The following is a 22294-nucleotide window of genomic DNA, read 5'->3' as shown; positions in this document are numbered from 1 at the left end:
TTCAAGCACACCAGATGAAAAGACCAGAACCGAGTAAAAACTTTTAAATGTAAACACAATAATCAAAAGAAACTCAGAGAGGTAAATGATGTATTTGATAAATTGGAAAGGGTTCTTTGAGGATGAAATGCTAACATTCTAATAGAGAAAAAAGAAACTTATATTCCTTTAGAACCTTAAAGTCTTCCAAGGCTATTAAAGGAGTTAATGAAGAAAAACACACATGGAAGTAGCTTGGTTCTATTCTAAGAGTTTTTTTTTTCTTTTTGGAGGGCAGTTGGGGTTAAGTAATTTGCCCAAGGTCACACGGCTAGTTTTTTTGTGTGTATGTGTGTTAAGTGTCTGAGGCCAGATCGGAACTCAGGGGCCAGTGCTCTACTCACTGCGCCACCTAGCCGCCCCTATTCTAAGGGTTTTTAAGAGGGAAAAGAAAAAGGATTATAAAAGGAATATGCTATTGTAGAAAGCGTGAGGATTCTGATAAGTGCACTGAATGAAGATTATACAACCTTGGAGAAAGGGGTGGGGAAGAAATAAGTCTCACTTTTGTCTGAAACAGATAAAGAAGGTTGAACACAAACATGCACCCATATAAACACAAAGTTTATTGTAAAAATATATCAAACTGAACAGGGAAATAGGCAAGGATAAAGAGAGAGGTACTAAAAAGGAGGATATTACTGGAGAGCAATATATCTAATATTTCACAAGCAAAAGAAACTTCCTTAAGTTGAAGGGGAGTAAAAGATAAAGAAGAAAAAACAAAGAACTAGAAACTGAAGGGATACTCATAAATTAGAAAATAACTGAACAAACAAATGTTATATAATATTACTGCTCCATAAGAAAGTATGAAAGAGATAATTTCAGAGAATAGCAGGTAACATGAAATGATGCAAAAAGAAGTGAGCAGAACCAGAAGAATGATGAATACAAGGACAGCAACATCATAAAGAAAAACAATTTTGAAAATTTAAGAAGTCTGATGAAAGTAATGGCCAATCATTTCTCCAGAAGACCTATAATGAAGCATTTTAATCATTTCCTAACAGAGGAGAGATACACAAAGGGAGACATACATTTCTAGACATAGCCATTGTGTGAATTTTTTCTGCTTCACCATACTTATTCATAAGGACTTCTATTTTGAGGACTTTTTATTATCTTCTTTTTTTAAATGAGGGGCTAATGCAGAACAGAAGGTAGGCAAATGAGAGGAAAAAGAAGAAAACTGAGAAAGAGAAAGGCCAATAAAATACTATATTTTAAAATACAGAGAACAGAAGAAAGTTTTTTAAAAGTTGGATTTTTTGAAAGTAACACGTTGAATTTTTTATAAAATGCTTTTTAAAAAGCAAGTGACATAAAATAGAGATTTGTGGTTTCAAGTGCAATCCTTTAAGTATTCTACTCTATATATGGAAAAGTATTTTTTGTGTGTGTTTGTTAAGATCAAGATAAAAATAATTTTTTTTTTAAACAAAGTAAAAAGAGAGTGTCTTCCTTCAACTGAGGATGCAGGGGGAGAAAAAAGGAAGTCCTTACTTCGCTGTTGCAATTGTCATAGAATAGCCATATAAACTGTGGACATCATAGTGCAGACCCCAGTACTGTTCAGCGTCCATGCAGAGGGTCTGTGCAAACAGTCGTCTGTCCAAGATTCCTGTAGGGAAGATGCTTGTAATTCAATTCCCAGGACATACTCTACCTGATGGGGTATAGGCCCTGGGAACCCCCTTGAATCTTTCCACTAGATCTGCTGTTCCCCAGAGGCCAAAAGCCTTCCATTATCAATATGAATGAATCTCTGTTACCTTTAACCTAGCAGAGCCATCCAAAGTCAGTTATCTCCAGGTAGCCCTTCAGCTACCTCCCACCCTTGATCCTACCAAAATATCCATGACCAAATTTGTTACCCTTAAACTAGCCTAGGCTATTTCCCACCCTTTATCCCATCAAAACCCCATTCTTCAAGAAGTCTGACCCTAATCCCTTCAAGATCATCCTTAGTCTCCTCCTCAAGATCCTCCCTAGACCCCTCCTCCCAAACTACTAGACCACCCATACATCCCTCCCACAATCTTTCTGTTTATAAGATCCTTCTTCCTTCCATGAAGGAGCTGAGATTCAATCTGGCCAGCTTGTCACAAATGCTTTGACTCCTTAAGAGTCTACACAATATGGGGAATCTTTAATAAACTTTATTTTCTTTGGCTGAGATAAGGCTTGAATTGAATTCATTTGGCAGGCCCTGGCATGTTGGTGTTTGGGGGTCTCAAGCACCCCTAAATGCTAAACCCCAAACCTCAGCATTTCTATATTAACTCTCTTTCAACATTTACTTTGCTTTGGTTTTGACCCAAATTCACTGTTAGCCAAGTATCAGCAATAGTGGAGTTGACAATAGTGATGCCAAACAAAGCCAAAAAGCAACAAATATGAATCAATGTAATTTTTTTATGCACAGAAGAAAACAGGAAGAAGCTCAAAAAGGAAGCACAGACTAGCAAAAACAGTTTTGAAAGTAAATAAAATACACATTCACACTTTCATATATAGTAAAATCATCTTTCTTTGTTCTATGTTATGTATGGGAAATGCTCTTTTTAGTGTTTAGGTTCAGAACAAAAATAAAGAAAAAAGACAAAAAAAAATACGATGGTAGTCTCCATTAAAAAAAGGATCCAGAAACAGAATAAGATATATTTGTCTAGAAGAAACCAGCAAGTAGCCCGCTGAGAAAAGTTATAGCCAAAGTCAAGAGAGGAGATAAGTATGTGTGTGTGTGTCTCTGTGTGTGTACACACATATATATATATACATGTGTTATAAACATATGTGTATGTGTGTACATGTGTATATGTACATGTTTGTACATGCATGCCTATTTGTCTTTATGTATTATTTTAAATAATGAGGACCCCTAGAGGCAGAGCGCTGAGAATCAAGATCTAAACTGGAGGTGGGTTTAAAGGCCTATAGACAGGTCTGGCAGGGAAAAAAGTAACTAGTGACCCAGTGGAAGGAAGGAGAGCCTTGTCTGAGCTACCTTCTGCCTCTGTAAGGAAAGCCCTGATCAGCACTGGAACGTTGTGCTCAACTTCCATCACACTGAACCTTCCAGTGTTCTTTTCTTTAGACATTTTTCCTATTGACAGAAGTCATAGAACTTACTGGGAACAAATGGTGGGTCATTCAAGTAGTTGGGTTCACACAGTGATTCATTATTTAAAAAGTTGGACACTTCATCCATATCCTTCAGGGATACAAAACAGAAAGGAGGAAATTTTTAAATAGAAATTCATTTTGGCATAAAGATCATTAATCTAAGAGTTGAAAGACTTTTTTTTTAGTTACTACAAAATTCATGTAGCCCCTTTTCTATAGAGATCATGTAGAGGGTAGCACGGGAGTTGTTTATTTACAAAATGCATTTTAAAAACAAAACTTGGGAACCTTTTTGGGTTAGGCTCTGCTGACTTACTGAATGAAAGTAAGTAACCTGCTTCAGCTGCAAATTAGATACATGACTTTAGATAAATCATTTGACATATCTGTGCCTCAGAGATAGAATGGGGTAAATTATCTCACATAAAAGAAGCAAGAAAAAGGTTTCATAGTGGAGGGGAAGAGGGGGGAGGTGAGACAGAATGAGTGAACCTTCCTCTCATCAGATTTGGCTTACTGAGAGAATAACATGCACACTCAATTGGGTATCTTACCCTACAGTAAAGTAAGGAGGAAGGGGATGGGAGGTGGGAAATGATAGAAAAGAGGACAGACCAGGGGAGAGGGTAATTAGAAGCACACACTTTTGGAAAGGGACAGGCTCAAAGGAGAAAATGGAAAAATGGGGGTGGGAGAGGATAGAGGGAAATATAGTTAGTCTTTCACAAGATGAGCATTATGGAAACATAACTATATATTTATTACTTCTATTGAATTGCTTGCCTTGTCAACAAAGGTGGGTGGGGAGGGAAGAAGGGGGAGAATTTGGAACTCAAAGTTTTAAAAACAAGTGTTAAAAATTGTTTTTACATGCAACTGGGAAATAAGATATACAGGCAATGGGGTATAGAAATTTATCTTGCCCTACAAGAAAGTAAGGGGGAATGGAATGGGGGGGGTGATAGAAGGGAGGAAAGACAGGGAGAAGGGGTAATCAGAATGCATGCCATCTTGGGGTGGTGGGGAGAGGAGAGGTGGGAAGGAAATTTGGAACTCAAAATATTGTGGAAATGAATGTTGAAAACTATTAATTAATTAATTAATTAAAGTGTAATCAAAATTAAAAAAAAAATTGTTCTTCTAGGAAGTAGATCTCATACACTGTCACCTTTTCTTGGTTTTAGTCATTTGCAAAGAACATGTTGATGCTGCTGTTAAGTGCCACAAGTTACCAGTACAGTAGCTGTGAGTCATAGACTACTAGAGCTGAAGTAGATATTTCAGATCATCCCAGCCCATCCATCCCCTTTACTTTCCAGGTAAGGAAACAGAGGCCCAGAGGAGTAAAGCAACACACCCAAGATCACCAAGAGAATTAATCCAGAGGTAGCATTTGAATTCAGTTTTTGAGGCATTCTTCAAAAATTGGTTTCAGGGGCACTCAGCTTTAAGTAAGTATATGACTCATCAGTCACTCTGTTGAGTGATAACATCATCACCAAAAAGAAACCTAGGTGCTTCTCAAAATTCAAAATATTGTTCCATTCCAAAAAGAGCTCAGACACTGGTAAATTGACTCACAATCCAGATTCCATCAAAATTCAGTTCTTTATGAAACTTCACTAACTCATCTATCCACCACTCAGTGCCCTTTGGGTTAGTGAAATCAGGAAAAACAGTAGACCCTGGCCACACCTAGGAAACAAGGAAGAATAAAAGATCATCAGTATGGCAGCTAGCTCACTGATTTGTTTCAAGTGCAAATTAATTTTCCCTGTTCCACAGAGATCCAAACGTAGAACATTGACTTTAGAACAGAGATTCTTAACCTAGGGTCTGAGAAATTACTTTCCCCCAATATTTTAATAATTATTTTAGCATAATTGATTTTCTTTATAACCTTATGTATTTTATTTCATACATTTATGCATATTATTCTGAGTAGGGGTCCCTAGGTTTCATCAGACTGCCAAAGGAATTCATCACACACACACACACAAACACACACTAACACACAGGTACACTTTAAGAACTCTTACTTTAAATCATCTATAGTTAAATAAAATGGAGGAATGGGAACTGAATGACATAAAAGGAAAAAGTAATTACTGAATTTGGTAGCCTCATGATCTTTCAAATATGTATAAAACAACAAGATGACGCCTTTCTTCTTTGGGAATATAAAATCTTTCCAAATTAAGTTAACACTTGACTTTTTCAGGTCAGTCCTGGTAAAAATAAAATCATTCTAATGTATTGAAAAGTGTCCCAGTGTTGTTATTTTAATTTTTTTTTCTGTTTGGGTCATATCACCAATGATGAACTGTGTATAAAGAAATGACAAAATATATTAATAAGGAAATACATCACAAGAAAAGGATCAGCCAATCAGTGAGTAAGAGTAAAAGGGTACCTCCAAGTGAAATCCCCAAAATAATTATAGAACAAGAAAGCCCCCAATACATTGGGTATATCACTTGTGGAGAATTTATGGCACAGCATAGATAAGAGTACCATTTGCGGAGAAAGTATAGACAGGTGGTGTGATCTATGTGACAGTACTTTTGGAGGGGGGGGCGGTTCTCAATGACTTCCTTCTCAGGAAGAGAAAATTCTAAATCACTGGCTTCAAAGTAACTTAGAGAGATCCTCTCTCCCATTTATCTGGAAGCAGAACAGCATGTAGCCCAGCCTACATGGAACTATGGATGTTCATAGGATCAAAGTATTTACTGATAAAATAATTAAGAGTTCTGGGTACCAAACTAGACTGTTATTGCCTTCACTTCCCTCTAAAGCCCAAACTCCAAGCCAGCATCATGATAATTCCCTGATTTCCCACAGCAGTTTCTTACCTCCCCAACAACAGGCCCAGTGGCTCCAGAAACCCAGATTTTCTTTCTGCTTCCCCTCTCGTAGGGACCATAGTTAACATTTTTGGAGATGCCAGGATTCTAATAAACATAGAAATGCAATTATGACTGAGAAGTCCTTCCAAGCTTTGGAAGGAATAGCAGGAAAAATATGTGTCCCTACCAGGATAATGACATATCTCTGCCCATTTCTATGCAACTCTTCAGCAAACTGGTCAAGGCCATTAAAATTCTCTTTGTCATAAGTAAAGTCCTTTTTCTCCTCCATGTAGTCTATGTCAGAGTACTGGACATCCTGGAAACACAATCAAAACTTCATGAACAATGTAATTGGGCCAATGGGCAGCATTGACTGAGATCAGTAACACTGAAGACAATGTATTGAATTGCCTTGCTTTTCCCAGGAACTCAGTTACAGTTACTCTCACTCAAGCTTCAAGGATCACACAGTGGTGGGTTAGAGCTACAAGGGACCTTTGAAATCAGCTTCAAAAACAACCCTCCCATTTTACAGATGAGGAAAAGAAGATAAATGATTTGCCCAGGATCACAGAGCTAGCAGGTATCTGTTGTGGTCTCAGAATCAGGAAGATCTAAGTTCAAATCTGTCCTCAAACACTTACTAGCCCTTTGATGCTGGACAAGTCATTTAACCCCTCTTTGTCTCAGTTTCTCAAGCAAAATGGGGACACATTTGAGAATTAAATCAAACCACTCCAGTAATTTTGCCAAGAAAACCCCATGGACTTGCATTCACAAAGAGTCAAACACTAGTGAACAACAAGTTAACTCTCCCTGACACCTGCATGCAGAGCATTTTGATCACATACCTACCCTTTAGGATTCCCACTTAGTACAAGGGAGTTAGAACTCAGGCCTTGGAAGCATTAAGCCCAATATAGACTAGGAGGGAATTGAATGATAATTTAACCATCCTAAATAGCTGCTACTTTATAGAGAGCAATGCTTAGTAGCTTCCACAGGGACTTGGTTTTCCCTACGCACTCAGTAGCTTGTTAGACTGAAAGAAATTAAGACCTGCTTCCTATTATACTCATACCTCAGTAAAGACTTTTTCCTTCTAAGTTTCAACCTGGCTTTTCCTGGGATCATGGAGAACTAGGAAAGAAGTAGCACAGCGCAGTCAAAAGAGGGCCAGAAGACATGGATTCCAACCCTGCCTCTGTCACTGTGTGACCCCAGGCAAGTCATTTCACCTCTCTGATTCGATGTTATCATCTGTAAAATGAGGGAGTTGAAGATGATTCCACATCCAGAGTACAACACAGATGTATGTTCGTACACCCCAAAAAGGGGGAAAATCCAATGGACTGCTTCCCTCACTGACTCTCAGCTGTTAAAACTCTGTTACCATATACTACATGCCGAAGCTCTTTCCTTTGTTAATTTTTTTCCCACTGATTTTAAACAAGTGTATGTCTGTACATGTCTTACTTCTCAGACCACTCCCTTGATTCCCTTCCAGAAAGTGTTTTATCAGATGCAAACCAATTGCTTCTTGTTTTTTGATTTACACTTGAACATTGGCCATCATAAACATTAGGCAATACTAGAGCATTTCAAGACAAAGTTCACTTGGGGTTGGAGGCAGAGGATGACCAGAATCCGGAAAGACTAGACATACAGACAAACTGGTCTGTCTAGACATGTCTCAAGTCTTTTCAGAAGATCTGAGAGCAGGAAGAGACTTCAAAATCAAGCTAGCCCAACCCCTACCTGAAATGAGATCCCTTTCTGCAATCTACCTGGTGGGTTGTTGTTCAGTCTTTGCTTAAATGCCTCTAAAAATAGGAAACTTAGTCCCCCAGAGAGTACACACCACTCTTAAGTAGCTCTAATCAACAGGAAGATTTTCCTTATAATAAACATAAATCTATCTTTCTATGCAACTTATACCCATTGTTCCTTGTTCTGCCCTTTGAGTCAGAACAAGCAAAATTCATCTTCCCCATTGATCCATTTGGCTCTTTAAGCATGGGAAGACTATCATATTTCCACCTAAGTCTTTTTTTCTCTGGGATAAACATGCCCTGTTCTTTCAACTGACCCACACAGGGTATGATTTTGAGGCCTTTTAATAAACTTCCTAATTTACTCCATGGTTGAACATCTAGGGTGATATCACTATGACCATTTCCTTTTTAGCAAGTGCTAGTCTGAGTAGCCCCTACTGAATCTATGGAGCTGGTGAGTCCTCCGATAGAGAATATGTGCAGAGAGATTTCTGATGCACAAATATAACATGGCAAGGTCTGGAGAGCCTTTTTTGATATCAAATGAGCTCTGGAGTCATTGGGAAGTGAAGTGTTATAGTTAGGGGCTGAGAGGGTCAGAGTCCCTACTTACATAAGGTATCCTAACAGCACGAGTTCGGTTGACAACAAATGACAATCCTTCAAGGCCTCCATAATCCCTACGACTGAGCTGGAAGCCAAGACTCCAGTACGGGGGCAAGAAGGGTCTTCCAATGAGCTGAAAGAAATAGACAAGGACCTAGCAGTCAGAAAACCAATGTCTGACATCAACTTATCTAACATTGGAAACATTATCTCCATTTCACTCTAAAAACTACCGAGGATTCAATGCCTTCAAAGTTGTAAGGGTTTATGCATGAAATGACACATTCTACATTGGCCTTTACTTTGCAGTTGTATAGTCCTTCTATAGCAATTATCAAAAAGCAATGGCAATGTACAGAAAACACTGAGACTTATCACATAGCAACCTCAAGTTCATATAGTTTGAGCAGCAATAACTGCTAATTCAATAAACATATGTTACTCATTTACCCTAAGCAGAACACTGTGCTAGGTGTGGGAAGACATGTACAAATTAGATAAGGAATTAATAATTATTGCCCCAGTGGAACTTACAGACTATGACACATACATATTATGCATAGTTATGATACAAAACAATACATGATTCGTATTGAGAGAAACAAATTGTGCTAGGTGAGATCCAAGGTCATTTTTGACTATGTAAGGAGGAAATTATTGAAGGCTTCATGACATTTGAAGCAAGTTTTAAAGGGCAGGAAGAAATTCAGCAGGTAGTGAGGGGATAGGTGACAGGGAGGTATTGCAAAGGAAGCGAATTCACAGGCTAAGGGAAAATATAAGAAACAGCACAGAGGGGAATATTAAGTAGTATAGTTGGGCTCAAAAATAAGGAAAGGGTGATCCAAGTTTGTTCAGACAAAATTGTAGAAAAGTGCCCATTTGAATAGATATGCTAGTTTCCAACAAGTTTCTGTCCTATTTGCTCTGTCCTAAGGATGTAGTTCTCTCCAGCATGATTATAATGATGTCAACCACTGAGCATTTATTAAGCACCTACTATGTGTGTGACAAGAATGACTTCTCTACTGAATTCCTGTAGAATTTATACCTTTGTTATTGTGCTTGTCACAAACTGCCTATTTATGGTAGTTATTTGTGTACATCTTACCTCTCCCACTATTTCCTAAGCTATTTGCCATACTAAATTCATATTCGTATAAGCACTTTTCATTATTATTAAGCTCATTTGATAAAACCATGCCTCAAGGCAGGCAGGGCAAATACCATTAGCCCCATTTTATAGGTTTAATAAGAAAAGTGAGGCTCAAAAGGGTTAAGTGAATTGTTAAAGGTCACCCATCATTTCATTCATATATGTATATATGTGTTCATATGTATATATATGTATATGCATTTCCATAGAAAAATATGTATAAGAACTACAAATCTGTGTATGGGTTGATTTTCTTTTTATCATATACTATATTTAATAAATAATAATATTATATAAAATGTATAATTATACATTATAATATATAATAAATTCAGCATATAACTTTCAGTGCTGCCCTGCTTGTTTATGTTTCTTCCAGCATTTTTTTCTATCTCTTCTATGCATTTCATGTTTCTATGACCCTCTTTTTTTTTCCCCTTTACTTTCTTTGGGGAGAACTTGATATCATTAACCATTCTCCTCTCCACAGCTCCTCAACTCCAAATTGAAAAAAAAAATAGCTTAACAAACATGCATAGTTGAGCAAAACAAATCCCCACATTGACTGTTTCTGAAAATGTACGTCTCCTTCCACACCTTGAGGTATCCAAGGAAGGGTCCATATGCAGAAGGAAACATATATGTATCAGGAGGTGAGCAGCATGCTTCATCATCATTCCTTCTAAGTCATGGCTGGTCATTGCATAGATCAGAGTTTTAAGTCTTCCAAAGTTGTTAGTCCTTACAATACTGTTTTTATACCATAAATTAGTCTCTCTTCACTCCACATCAGTTCATACAAGTTTTCTCAGGTTGTTCCACACCTTTCACTATTTTGTATGGTACAACAATATTCTATTACATTTGTATACCATATTTGATTCAGTTATTACTTAATTGATGGGCACTCCCTTCATTTCTAGTTCTTCAATAAAATAGAGCTACTATAAATATTTTAGGACATATAATAACAGCTATAATTTTTGCTGTTGAGTCTTTTCAATCATGTCCAACTCTCCGTAACCTTATTTGGGGTTTTCTTGGCAAAGATACCAGAGTAGTTTTCCATTTCCTTCTCTAGCTCAATTTACAGATGAGGAACTGAGACAGAGTTAAGCACCCAGGATCACATGGCTAATAATTGTCTAAGGTCAGATTTGACCCCATATCCTCCTGACTACTGGGCCAGCATAATGTCTATTGAGTCACCTAGCTGCCACAGCTAACATTATATAGTACTTATTATGACCCAGGCATTAGGCTAAGCAATTTATAATTATTACCTCACTTGATCCTCACAACCCTGGGAGGCAAGTGTTATTAATATTGTTCCATTCTCTCTCTTTTTTTAATCTCTTTAGAGTATAGGCCCGGTAATGAATGGTATCACCATGTCAAAGGGTATGCATAGTTTAGTGACTTTAGGGGGCATAGTTCTAAATTGGTATCCATAATATCTGGAATATTTCATAACTCCATCAAGAGTATATTAGAGTGTATGTTTCCTTAGTCCCTCCAAAAACTATCATTTTCTTATTTTATGTCATCTTTTCAAATCTGAGAAATGTGAGGTGGAACCTCTGGGTTGTTTGAATTTGCTTTTCTCTTATTATTAGTGATTTGGAGAATCCTTTCACACATTGTCGATAGGTAGCATTTCCTCCTTTGAAAATTGCCCCTTTTTTATCCTTTTTAACAGTTTTCTGTTAGGGAATGGTTCTTATTCTTATTTATTTGAGTCAACCCCTTATTTATTTTAGGAATGGAATCTTTATCAGAGAAACTTACTACAAAGATTACTACAAACTACAAACTTATTACAAATTTCCCCAGTTATTAAATTCTTTTCTAATTTTACCTACATTGATTTTGTTTTTACAAAAACTTTTTCAATTTTATGTTATCAAAATGATTCATTTTATCTTTTGGAATCCCTCTATCCCTTGTTTGGTCATAAACTTCTTCACAGTTTCAAAAATTATTTCTTTCCCTGCTCTTCTATTTTATTTATATGACTTTGCATATCAATAAATAGATAAATATAAATGAATGGATGAACAAATGAACTTTAACCAAGATATAGTTCCTTAAATCATAAGTCCTTAAATCTCAAGAACTCTTGTACTGATGTAGATGAGTGATCTAAAACAAATTCCTGGGGGCCGACAAACACAAGCAAATGATTTATCAATTAATAATCACAAATAACCACTAATTGAATAGAGACTTACCTCCAGGTATTCCTGAACAACTTGTTCTGGATTACTTCCCAAGAACACATAGAAGTCAAGAATGCCACCAATTATACGGTAAGTGATTGCAGGGGCCGGTTGAAGGGCAACCTCTGGGGGAATCAAAATGAGACCATAGCATCATGGAAATGAAAATATCATCTCATCCATCCCTTGACTTTAGGCAAGTAAATACCACAATCCCCCAAGACAAAAAATTTCAGTATTATATTAAAAGGTTCCTAAATATGCAAATTACACATATTCCTCCAGTAAGAGGAACACTGACACTTGTGAAAATGGAGCCAAATTGGGGCGGCCAGGTGGCTCAGCGAGTAAGGGCACTGGCTCCAGTGTTAGGATGACCTGGGGATCAAATCTGGGCTCAGATACTTAGCACCACACCCAGATATAACTGGCCGTGTAACCTTGAGCAACTTTCTTATCCCCAATTGCTTAAAAAAAAATGGAGCCAAATGTGAAGTCAAAAAATTAAGATTAAGAAATAGTACTTCTGCACCTCAGCCTTGAATGCCTCCCCTCCAATCAGTATTGGTGCCCTGATCTCCCTCTCCCCCACAGTGACTATCCCTGATGATTACTTTTCTGACCTCTGTAATAAATGACATTTGACGGGAAAAAAAAAGAAATAGTACTTCTTTTGATTAACTTAGGCCACTGACCTCAAACTTGAGTTTCCTGGTTTTCCCCAAGCTACTGCCTGACCTTTTAACTCTCAGTTTATGATTTCACCTAATACTTTAGTGAGAAGTTTGATGTCATGCCATGGAGGAAACTTCAACTCCCAGCCTCCACACCTCCAAACTTATCTCAGAGGATGAGGTGGCCCTTCTTCTTGTGATAGATTATTAAATTCAGTGCAAGCATTTACACACCAGAAATCAAGAACGTCTTGATTTATTGTTTGATTTATTACCTAAATTTCAGAAAGCATTGGAGAAAATGTTAATACAAATTAAATTTTAAAGTGTCAAGCAGTCAGCTGTTAAACATTTATCAGCATTATTTAATTTTAATTGTTTGATTATTTAATACCTTCCCTTTTGCCCCTTTGATCTCATTCTCTGTGTGTGTGTGTGTCTGTCTGTCTGTATGTCTCTCTGTGTCTCTGTTTGTCTGTCTCTCTGTGTCTCTGTCTGTCTCTGTTTCTCTGTCTGTCTGTCTCTCTCTCTCTCTCTTTCTCTCTCTCTGTGTCTCCCTCCCTCTTTTTCCTTCAAACTATCAAGATCACTTTCACTCTCCTCTCTGGCTTCTCTCTCTAGCTATAAATGGACCTGAATTCTTCCTTATCCTAACACACCTGCCCCCTCCTCCCACATGCAATCCTTAACACCACTATGCCTTGTACTGATATCCTATCTTTGTCTTTACACTGTGAAATTTCTTTACTTCTTAAAAGAATATACTAAAATCACTTCCTCATGCTTTTCTACCTCTAAATAAAACCTTTCTCAAAGGTCACCACTGGCTTTCAAATTGCCCAATTTAAAAACATACTTCAGTGCCAGTCACTCTTTCTTCTCCCTCATCCTTCATGTCAGCTAAGTCATCAAGTCCCATTGGTTTTACCAATACAATGTCTCTCTATTGATTTCCTTCTTGGTATTCTTATTGACAGCACCCTAGTTCAGGCCTTTGTTTTTAGTCAAAGACAAGGAGATAAGATGAAAGATCTCAAGGACCTCATCACTATGAAGATACAGAAATAAGTTTTCCCTCATATAGGTATGAACTCTAAGAAGTACCATGTGGCAATCTCATGGCTGCAAGAGTAGCAAGTACTCTAGGATACTTGAGAATAGGTACTGTGGTAATAAGTCATTGATGTTATCTTGATTAACAAATTGCCAATGAACTGTTTGTAATAACCTGGACTATCATAATCGTCTTCTAATTGGTTTCATGAAATTTTGGTTCTCTTTTCTCCAATGTAAGCTCCTCATAATTGTCAAAATATCAGTCGATTTATGTAACTTATAAAAACCCTTTAGTAACTCCTTCAACCTACTTTTAGAGTTTCTATATTCTTGTTCCAATCTACTTTCCTACCTTGTTTCATATTATTCCTCTTCACAGACTTGACTTTCCAGATAAACTTAGTCACTGGCTCTTCCCGGAACTTGATTTTGCCTTTCCTGTCCCGTGCATTCCTGCTAGTTCTCCTCCATGCCTGGAATATTTTCCTTCCTCATCTTTGACTTCCACAATCTTTATTTTCTTTCAAGGTCTAACTCAGATCCTACTGCTTCCAAGAGATCCATAAAGATCTAGAGAGATAACATTCTTCCCCAACCAAATGATCTTGAATTTATTTATCAGTAAATATGTTACTTCTCCTCCCACCATCCCAGTAGAATGTAAGGTCTGTGAGGGTAGGGATAGTTTTATCATTATCTTTGAATCCCCCAGTACCTGGTATAGTGTCTTCCACAAAGCAGGCTCTTTTTTTTTTTTTAGGGGGGAAGGCAGGGCAATTGGGGTCAAGTGACTTGCCAAAGGTCACAGGGCTAGTAAGTGTTAAGTGTCTGAGGTCAAATTTGATCTCAGGTCCTCCTGATTCCAGGGTCTGTGTTCTATTCACTGAGCATTTATTAAATGTTCATTATGTGGCAAGCATTGTGTTAAGCACTGAAGATACAAATAAAAATAGTAGACAATCTCTGCTCATAGGGAACTCATACTCTAATTGGGATAAACAACACAGAAAAGAAAGTTCACCTGAAAGGTAGATGGAAAGGCCTAGATTAGGACCTAAGGGAATGGCAAAAGAATGAAAGAAAGAAAGAGAATGGCAAAGCCCAGTGGTAACTAGATTACTTTATTAGTTAAGACTGTAGAACAAGGAGGCAGAGGAGATGGGGAAATCTGGAGGATCTTAGGGACACTGCAGCAAGGCAGATGGTAAGACCTGAATATCTTCCAGCTCTGAAGGATTCAATCTCATTTAAACTCTTTGATCAGACAAGCATCCCAAACAGGGGGAAGGCAAAGGTGGGGGAAGCAGAAAGGATAGGGCAAGGCAGAAAAGTCCTGACTTGCTTTTATTCTGTGCTGTCATTTGTGATTTGCTCCCTCTGCTCAGAAGATGACCCAGGTGTATGCTGTGTGTGTGTGTGTGTGTGTGTGTGAGATCATGGAAGCATTATATAACTCTGCAGTTTCAAAGACAAACATAAAGTGGGATTTTGGCAGAATAAACAACAATGAAATTCTTCCAAAGGTTAGATGATTAACTAGTGATTTGGGAATGGGGTGTATGTTTTCTTTTTTACACAGAGGACATAAGAGGTTTTGGTCATTAAAATTTATTACCTATTGCCTGAACCTTTACAAGAGCCTCCAGACTAGTGTCCCCACCTCTGGTTTCTCTCCCCACCCCCACCTCTCCTCTAATTAATCCTTGTCTTGGTGTTTAATCTTCCTAATGAAAAACTCTTAACAAATTCCTTCTCTGTCCTAAGAGTTACAATAGCTCTCCATGGACTCTCACACTCAGATTCCTGTAAACAGTTCTACCTTAACCTCCAACAACACTCCTTCAGATAGACTGTGCTCCTGACAATTTGCACTATCCATTAGTCCAGGACAAATCCCCCTGATTTACTGTTTCCCTTCCTCCACTGCAACTCGCTTTCCTTTTTATTCCTCCCCGCTCCCATCTTTTCTGCTGAAAAATTCTGCCTTTCTTTCGAGACCCGGTCTCTCTACAAGCCTTCTAGTCTTCTTTATCAAAAATGTTCTCTCTGAAGTTCTCACAGAATTTCACATATGATGATCAATTTTATGTTATGATGATTTGGGCACTAATTTCTCTTAATCTCTTAAACTTTTCCAGAGGAATAACTGTGTGTTCGTTTTCCTTTACATTTTCTCCAACAGTTAACATCGTTTTGTTTTATTATTTTTGTTTGTTTTAATAAATGAATGATTCTGCGTCTATATAGCCTCTGAGATAAATTTCAAGAGCTTGAATTATTTTTTTATTATAATCAAGTTGGAGGAAAAGTATTCTGATGTAGGCAGAAAGCACTTTCAAGTCTACAAAACACTTTATATATGGCATCTCGTTACATCCTCACAACTCTGTGGGAGAAATGCTATGATTATCTCCATTTAAATATGAGGAAATGGAGATGTATAGAGGCTGAGACTTGCCCCAGACAATACTGCTAACCAGGGTCTGAGGTAGGATTTGAACCCACAGCTTTCTGTCTTCAAGTCTAGCTCAATCCACCAAGCCTCTAATTTTCCTCAGATAACTAGGTAGGTATGTAGATAATCCTTTTATCAATAAATTTGCAAATTTCCTCCCTCAAACTTGTTAACAAAAGAAAATAATCCAAGTTTGCCTCTTTTATGGGCTGTGCAGACTCAGTATCACATATGAATGTTAGGATCTACTTAATAGATTTTATAGGCTATATAGATTATCACTTACAGAAAAAATGTTAATATCCAATGTAATATTACCTGCCACTCCCTGGAATTCCAGTTTCTCTCAATTAGGTTGAATTGAACCACACCCAAAGTCTCCACCCTGGGATCTTTCCTTGCTGACAAAGCCAGCTGGATTGAAACCACCTTCCAAAGTAGCTCCTTATCCCCTTTCCTTGTGATTAAAAGCAGGAAGGGCAAAACAGCTAGAATGAAGTGGTTTTCCTTGCTCAGACTGTCAAGGTCGATTGGCATCACATGAACAGGCCTTGCTATTTAATAAGGTCCCCTCCCCTCTTTCCCCTAAAAACATAAGAACCTTTCCTATAAGTCTCCTGGTGGCATACCCCTCAGGGTGGCAGGTTTGCTACCCCATTATCTCAATTAAAGATGCTTTATTCCTACACTTATAAATTTGATTTGTTTCAGGACTTGACATTAAATATAATGAGTGTACCTAATAGATATTTTATAATATATAACATAAGTGATATAGGCCATAATGAATAGTATATAACATAAAATATGTAGTATAAAACATAATATGCACATACATGGGAGGGGCATAATAAGAGAAGCCCTGACCAATTGAGTCCCTCAATCTACCGATTGAAATAGCAGGACATCAAACCTTGAGTAGTTATATTTGCTGGGGATAAGGACACAGGGCAAAGTTTAAAAAAAAAATACCCTCTCAGACTTTTATTGGTCTATTTCAATATGAAAAGATTGGGAAACCAGGATGTAGGTCTCAGTTGTCTGAGTAGTATCTGACTCTTCATGAGCCCCTTTGGTAGTTTCTTGGCAAAAATACTGCAATGGTTTTCCATGTCTTTCTCCAATTCATTTTACAGATGAGGAACTGAGGCAAACAGGGTTAAGTGACTTGCCTAGGGTCACACAGCTAGTAAGTGTCTAAGGTCAGATTCTTCCTGACTTTGGACCCAGCACTCTATCCACTGTGCAACCTAGCTGCCCTGTATGGGTCTTAAGATCTTAGTATCTCCATTGATAATGGGAAATGTCAGAGTACAAGCAGACAAGAATTGAAATAGTTGCCACTTGCATACATTGACTTTTTAACTAACAGACCCATGTTCATGAAGCAGTCTCTTCAGAAGCCCTTCAGATTTAATGTGTCATCCTTCCTAAATTTCTATTCCATCAAAAAGAATCAGCTCATAAATTCAAACAGTACAAGCTGAATGCTTGCTGCACAACTCCCAAAGCACCTCTTACCCATGGCATTACTGTTCATTAGGAAAACCCCAAATGATAAACCACTGTTGTCTTCAAGGCATAGGAAGAATGTCTGAGCACCATACAAGTTAGTCATGTTCTGTAAAAAACACATACATATAAAATAAAACAAAACCACAGATATTTATTATTCCATGCTTTTAAAAAATGTTTGAAGACTTATATGAACTGATGTTGAATGAGGGGAGCAGAACCAGGAGGATGTTATACACAGTTACAGTCACATTGTGTGATGATTAACTTTGATAGACTGCGCTTTTCTCAGCAATTCAAGGTTCTAAGACAACTCCAAAAGACTCATGATGGAAAATGCCATCCACATCCAGAAAAAGAACTACAGAGTCTGAAAACACATGGAAGCATACTATTGCTCTCTCTCTTTTTTGTTTTGTTTTCTTCCTTCTTTCTCATGGTTCATCCCATTGGTTATAATTCTTACTTGCAACATGACTAATGTGAAAGCATGTTTAATGTGAACCTATATCATATTGCATACTGTCTTGGGGAGGGGGGAGGGAAGGGAGGAGGAGAAAATTTGGAACTCCAAAACTTGTGGAACTGAATGTTGTAAACAAAAAATCAATTAATTAATTAAAAGGGCAAAAAAAAATGCTTTAAGTAGCCTTGATATAGGACCAAACAAAACACTATTTACATGGATAGCACTAGGAATCTTTTAGAGGAAAGGTTAAATTCGTGGGTTGTTTGGCCCAGAGCATGTACTCTTCTAGGAAACTAGAAGGCCATTTATTTTATCATGGCTTCAGCATTTTCAGTAATTGGAAGGGATCTTAAAATATCCTTCCTTCAGAAAAAAAAAAAGAATAGATTATATTTCTTACTTTTGAGGATTTTGTTTTATTTTGTTCAAAAGGTATGTTGCAAAAACATACTATGACTCCATGCCAGTTATGTCACCTCTAGTATTTTTTTCTTCTAATTGAATAATATGATACCATTTTTCATGTCTAGGAAATTGATGTGTTTTGGTGTTCTTCATGCTAAACTTTCTTTGACTTGAACTTAATATGCACAACCAAAACATCATGCTTAAATCTTTCTATATTCCAATAAAATGGAATTTCAGTTTGATGAACATGAAAAAAATATGTATCCTTCCTTCTAGGACACAAGATCACAGGTTAAGAACCTAGTACAGGTCCCAAGTCACTGAAAATGCTAATGATGATGATGATAATGACTAATAAGCCAAGCAAATAATGAAAATTCTACAAACTCAAAAGAAATTAAGCACAATCTTTTTTTTTTAAGTGAGCATTAAGAAATTTGAATAAAAATTGAAACCATAATCACTCAGGGTATAAAGGCTTTAAGGATGTTTCAGATAGTTCAGATTCAGCCCTATTGAGAAAAAGAAAACTAATTCTTCTTCCATGATGTTCAAGTCAAAACCACATACTTTGTCTATTACTTCCAGTAAAAAAGCTTCGAAAAAGTAAACATAATACAGATTCTTGACATAGAGAAATTTAGGGTAGAAAGATTAATATTAAGGAATTTCTAGATCTCTTGCCCACATTAGTTTCATAAAACATGTTTCCCTCTATTACTTCAGACATTGTTGGGTGTCTTTCAATCAATGTATTTCTCTCCACCTTGGTCCCTCTACCCTCGTGGTGTATTTTATAGCATCACAAATCTTCTTTAACCTTCAGATCAAGTCAATACCTCCCACAAATCACTAGAAAACAATATCTGAACAACTGAATGAGTTGTATTTTCCTACAACAGATTGTTGGTGAGAGGGAACTTTTTGGTCCAATATGGAGACGATGTAGCCTAGTAGATGGGGTAATAATGGATTTGGAGTCAGGAAGACCTACAATCAAATCCTGTCTCTGGAACTTATGAGCTATATAAATGAGGGCAAGTAATTTACCCTCTCTGAGTATCAGTTACTTCATCTATAAAATGGACATAACAATATCTGTAACGTTTATCGTAGAGAATTGTGAGACTCCAATAATGTATGTGTGACCTCTCTTTGCATTTCAGCAGTATTCTTTGGCATTGTGTGGTATGATGGCATGCACAGGGCAAAGTGCACATGCTTTGTGCTTAGGTTGCAGTGAAGTTGTATAATGCAACATGGGCAAGTGCTACCAGAAACACTTTGGATTTATTACACTTTTAATTTTGAATTAATTTTTGATCAGTGCATGGTCAGAAACCTTTTCCTGTTGCCAAAATTTTCACCACACCATATGGGGTCATGACCCACAGTTTAAGAAGCCCTACAAGCACTACATAAATGTCATTTTCTTGTCAGCAAAGGATGTAGGTAGGTGTTGTGGTTTTACCCCTAGGTTTTTAATCTCTCGTGTCAGACATAAAGTTAACTCTAACTATGATGCAATCATGGTTTGTGATCTGAGCATTCTGTAAGTAATCAGAATACAACTTTTCCTTCAAATATATGACTCTTAAAAGTTCACTGCGTCTTTAAAATTGCTCTTTATGTCCAAATTTGTCCCTTCCCTCTAAACGTATATGTGTGCATGTATGTGTATATATGTATATGAATATATACACACATACATATATAACTTTATATAAACATTAGTAGGGAGATTAGACACTAATATACAGAAATTCACCAAATGAGTAACTCTTCAGATATTGATCTGCTCCCTAAAATGAGATATAGGTATATTATCAAACAAAAGACAGCATAGTAGAGTCCTCACATCATTAGGGATGGCATCCCTGGTGAAGATGGGCCAAGTCTTCCAGTCCATATTATGAAGGTACTGCTGATGTACATGTTCCCCAAATCCATATACATAGTAACTGGGCAGCTGGACAGAGAGCTGCAGGTATTGCTCAGCATATTGGAGGGGCCCGATACTTGTGTCAAACCTGGACACACATGGAAAGAAACCAGAAAAAGTCAAGAAACAATCTTTATTTTTTTCCCAAGAAACTTTATCTGCTTTCCTTTCACTTCTCAGCCAGCTGTTTTCCCTGTGGTTAAAACAATATTTACCAGGACCCCTGTATACTGGGGCCTGACTGCCATGTTGACTTCGACTAACTCTCTCTAGAAGTCAAGGAAGCTGTCTCCAAAATTGGATTGGCCCAGTCATGTGATAATCAATCCAACTTCCCATTTGTCATCCTCTGCAAGGTTAATAAAATTTGAGAAGGGCTTTCATCAAGGCAAATGGAAAATAAAGGTTATCTAGAGCAGCCCTGAAGGAGCTACAAGTGGAAAACTATAAGAAGCCCTGAATTCTAGAGTGGAGACAGTAAACCCTCTCAAGTCTTGAAGTTTTATTCTTATTATGAACCTCTTGTTTATTATTTATTGTGGACATGGATAGCACTAATACTTTAGTGGTTTTGAAATGTTAAGAAATAATGTTTTAACAGTATTATAAAGATGGAAATCCTTGGTTTCACATCAATTGAAAACCTTTCTGGGCTTTTCCTACTAGAAGACAATGCCAAGAAGATAATGTCCCACTCTGAGGTCCTTGAATTCACTTGAATCAAAGACCTGATCAGTTTTATTGAATTGGTATATCTTATTCAGGTTTATTTAGGAAGGGATCTTGGTTCCCTGAAATGAAGAGAAATAGTTTTATTTACAGTGACCAAACTAAAAGTGAAATGACAAAGTTCTCACCTTTGGCCAGACTGAAAGGAGAAATCGTCGTAGAGGGAGTGGCTAAAAAGGGAGCAGGTGATTTCCAGAAAATATGCCTCTAAGGTGAGTCAATGTTGATATAAGTCCTATTCCTTTGGAGCAAATCCAAAAAATTGCTAAGTCTCAACATTGTGACTTTGTTTAATTTTGCTATGGAATGTTTTCTTTTTCTTCATAACTACTGTAGACTGTCTGTGGACATTGTTTGAGTTGGGGAGAATTCTAATGAGCAGGGGAAACTGCCAAGTTTGGACTTCTCTCTCCAAGCAGAAATATATGTGTTATCAACAAGCTGCTTCTGACAGATATTGGTTGGCTAAATGGAGTAGAGAGTTTTTCTTTCTTATTATTTTTTGCTTCTTCAATCCCTAAAGGCAACCTGGCTTCTGGGGAACTTTTAACTACATGTTATGTAGTCTTTATTTTCATATGGCCAGCTTGTTTAACACTGGGTTTGGAAATCAAGGACTTGGGTTCTGCAATTGTGTGATCTTGGGAGAGTCCTTTAAAATCAAAAGTAATTCTGCCAGTTTAAATCATGATTTCAGATTTCACTTGCAGTAGCTTGTTAAATCATTGATAATTCCATAATTCAACTCTGCTCTTCCCACAGAGGACCTTATTGTCAAAATTTTGGTTTTAGAAGACGTTAATGAAATTTACCAGGTTCAGAAACTGTTAGCAGGATAACCAGTGTTTTTTCCCGGGGAGCCAAAATTCAGAGCACCCCATTAACATTGTCCCCAGACTCACTTCCTATCCTATTCCCATACCTCCCCATCAGCAATCAGTTCTTCAGAAACACAGATACTTCAAGCTATCCCAGGGTATAATTCATTCCATACTTCTTTCCAGTAGCTGAGTTCCAATTGACCCTCTCCTCCCTCCACTCACTATATTGCTACTGCAGTCACCTTTTCTCTGACTCGTTCCCTTAATTCAGGTATAGAAGTACCTGATTTCAATTCTGCCTAGGTTAGGACTCTATTGATAAAGAGGAAAAAGATAATATTCTATACATGCAAACACAACCCATTACTATTATGCCATCCCTGGCTAAGAACAGATTTTCTAGCTCATATAGAAAACAAATAAGCAAGCAAGAAAGAGAGAGACAGAGA

General features: G+C 37.3%; 1 protein-coding gene across 1 annotated transcript in view; it reads right to left on the bottom strand.

Annotated features, from left to right (window-relative positions):
* The window catches only part of LOC138160391 (probable maltase-glucoamylase 2), a 30981-nt gene extending 23526 nt beyond the window's left edge, over positions 1–7455 (bottom strand). Inside the window, exons 1-7 of the mRNA XM_069086997.1 lie at positions 7259–7455; positions 7102–7160; positions 6205–6336; positions 6024–6122; positions 4750–4863; positions 3175–3256; positions 1546–1663 (exon numbers count right to left, since the gene is read on the bottom strand). Of these exons, the coding sequence (XP_068943098.1) occupies positions 1546–1663; positions 3175–3256; positions 4750–4863; positions 6024–6122; positions 6205–6309 (518 nt within the window). The 5' untranslated portion in view covers positions 6310–6336; positions 7102–7160; positions 7259–7455. The remainder of the gene's footprint in view (positions 1–1545; positions 1664–3174; positions 3257–4749; positions 4864–6023; positions 6123–6204; positions 6337–7101; positions 7161–7258) is intronic.
* Between the last annotated feature and the right edge of the window lie 14839 nt (positions 7456–22294).

This window comes from Petaurus breviceps, unplaced genomic scaffold (genome assembly GCF_028583685.1).
Source record: "Petaurus breviceps papuanus isolate PSGF00001 unplaced genomic scaffold, PetGlider_PUasm1.0 181, whole genome shotgun sequence".
In the NCBI taxonomy this organism is placed as follows: Eukaryota; Metazoa; Chordata; class Mammalia; order Diprotodontia; family Petauridae; genus Petaurus; species Petaurus breviceps.
This window is presented reverse-complemented; position numbering and strand designations above follow the sequence as displayed.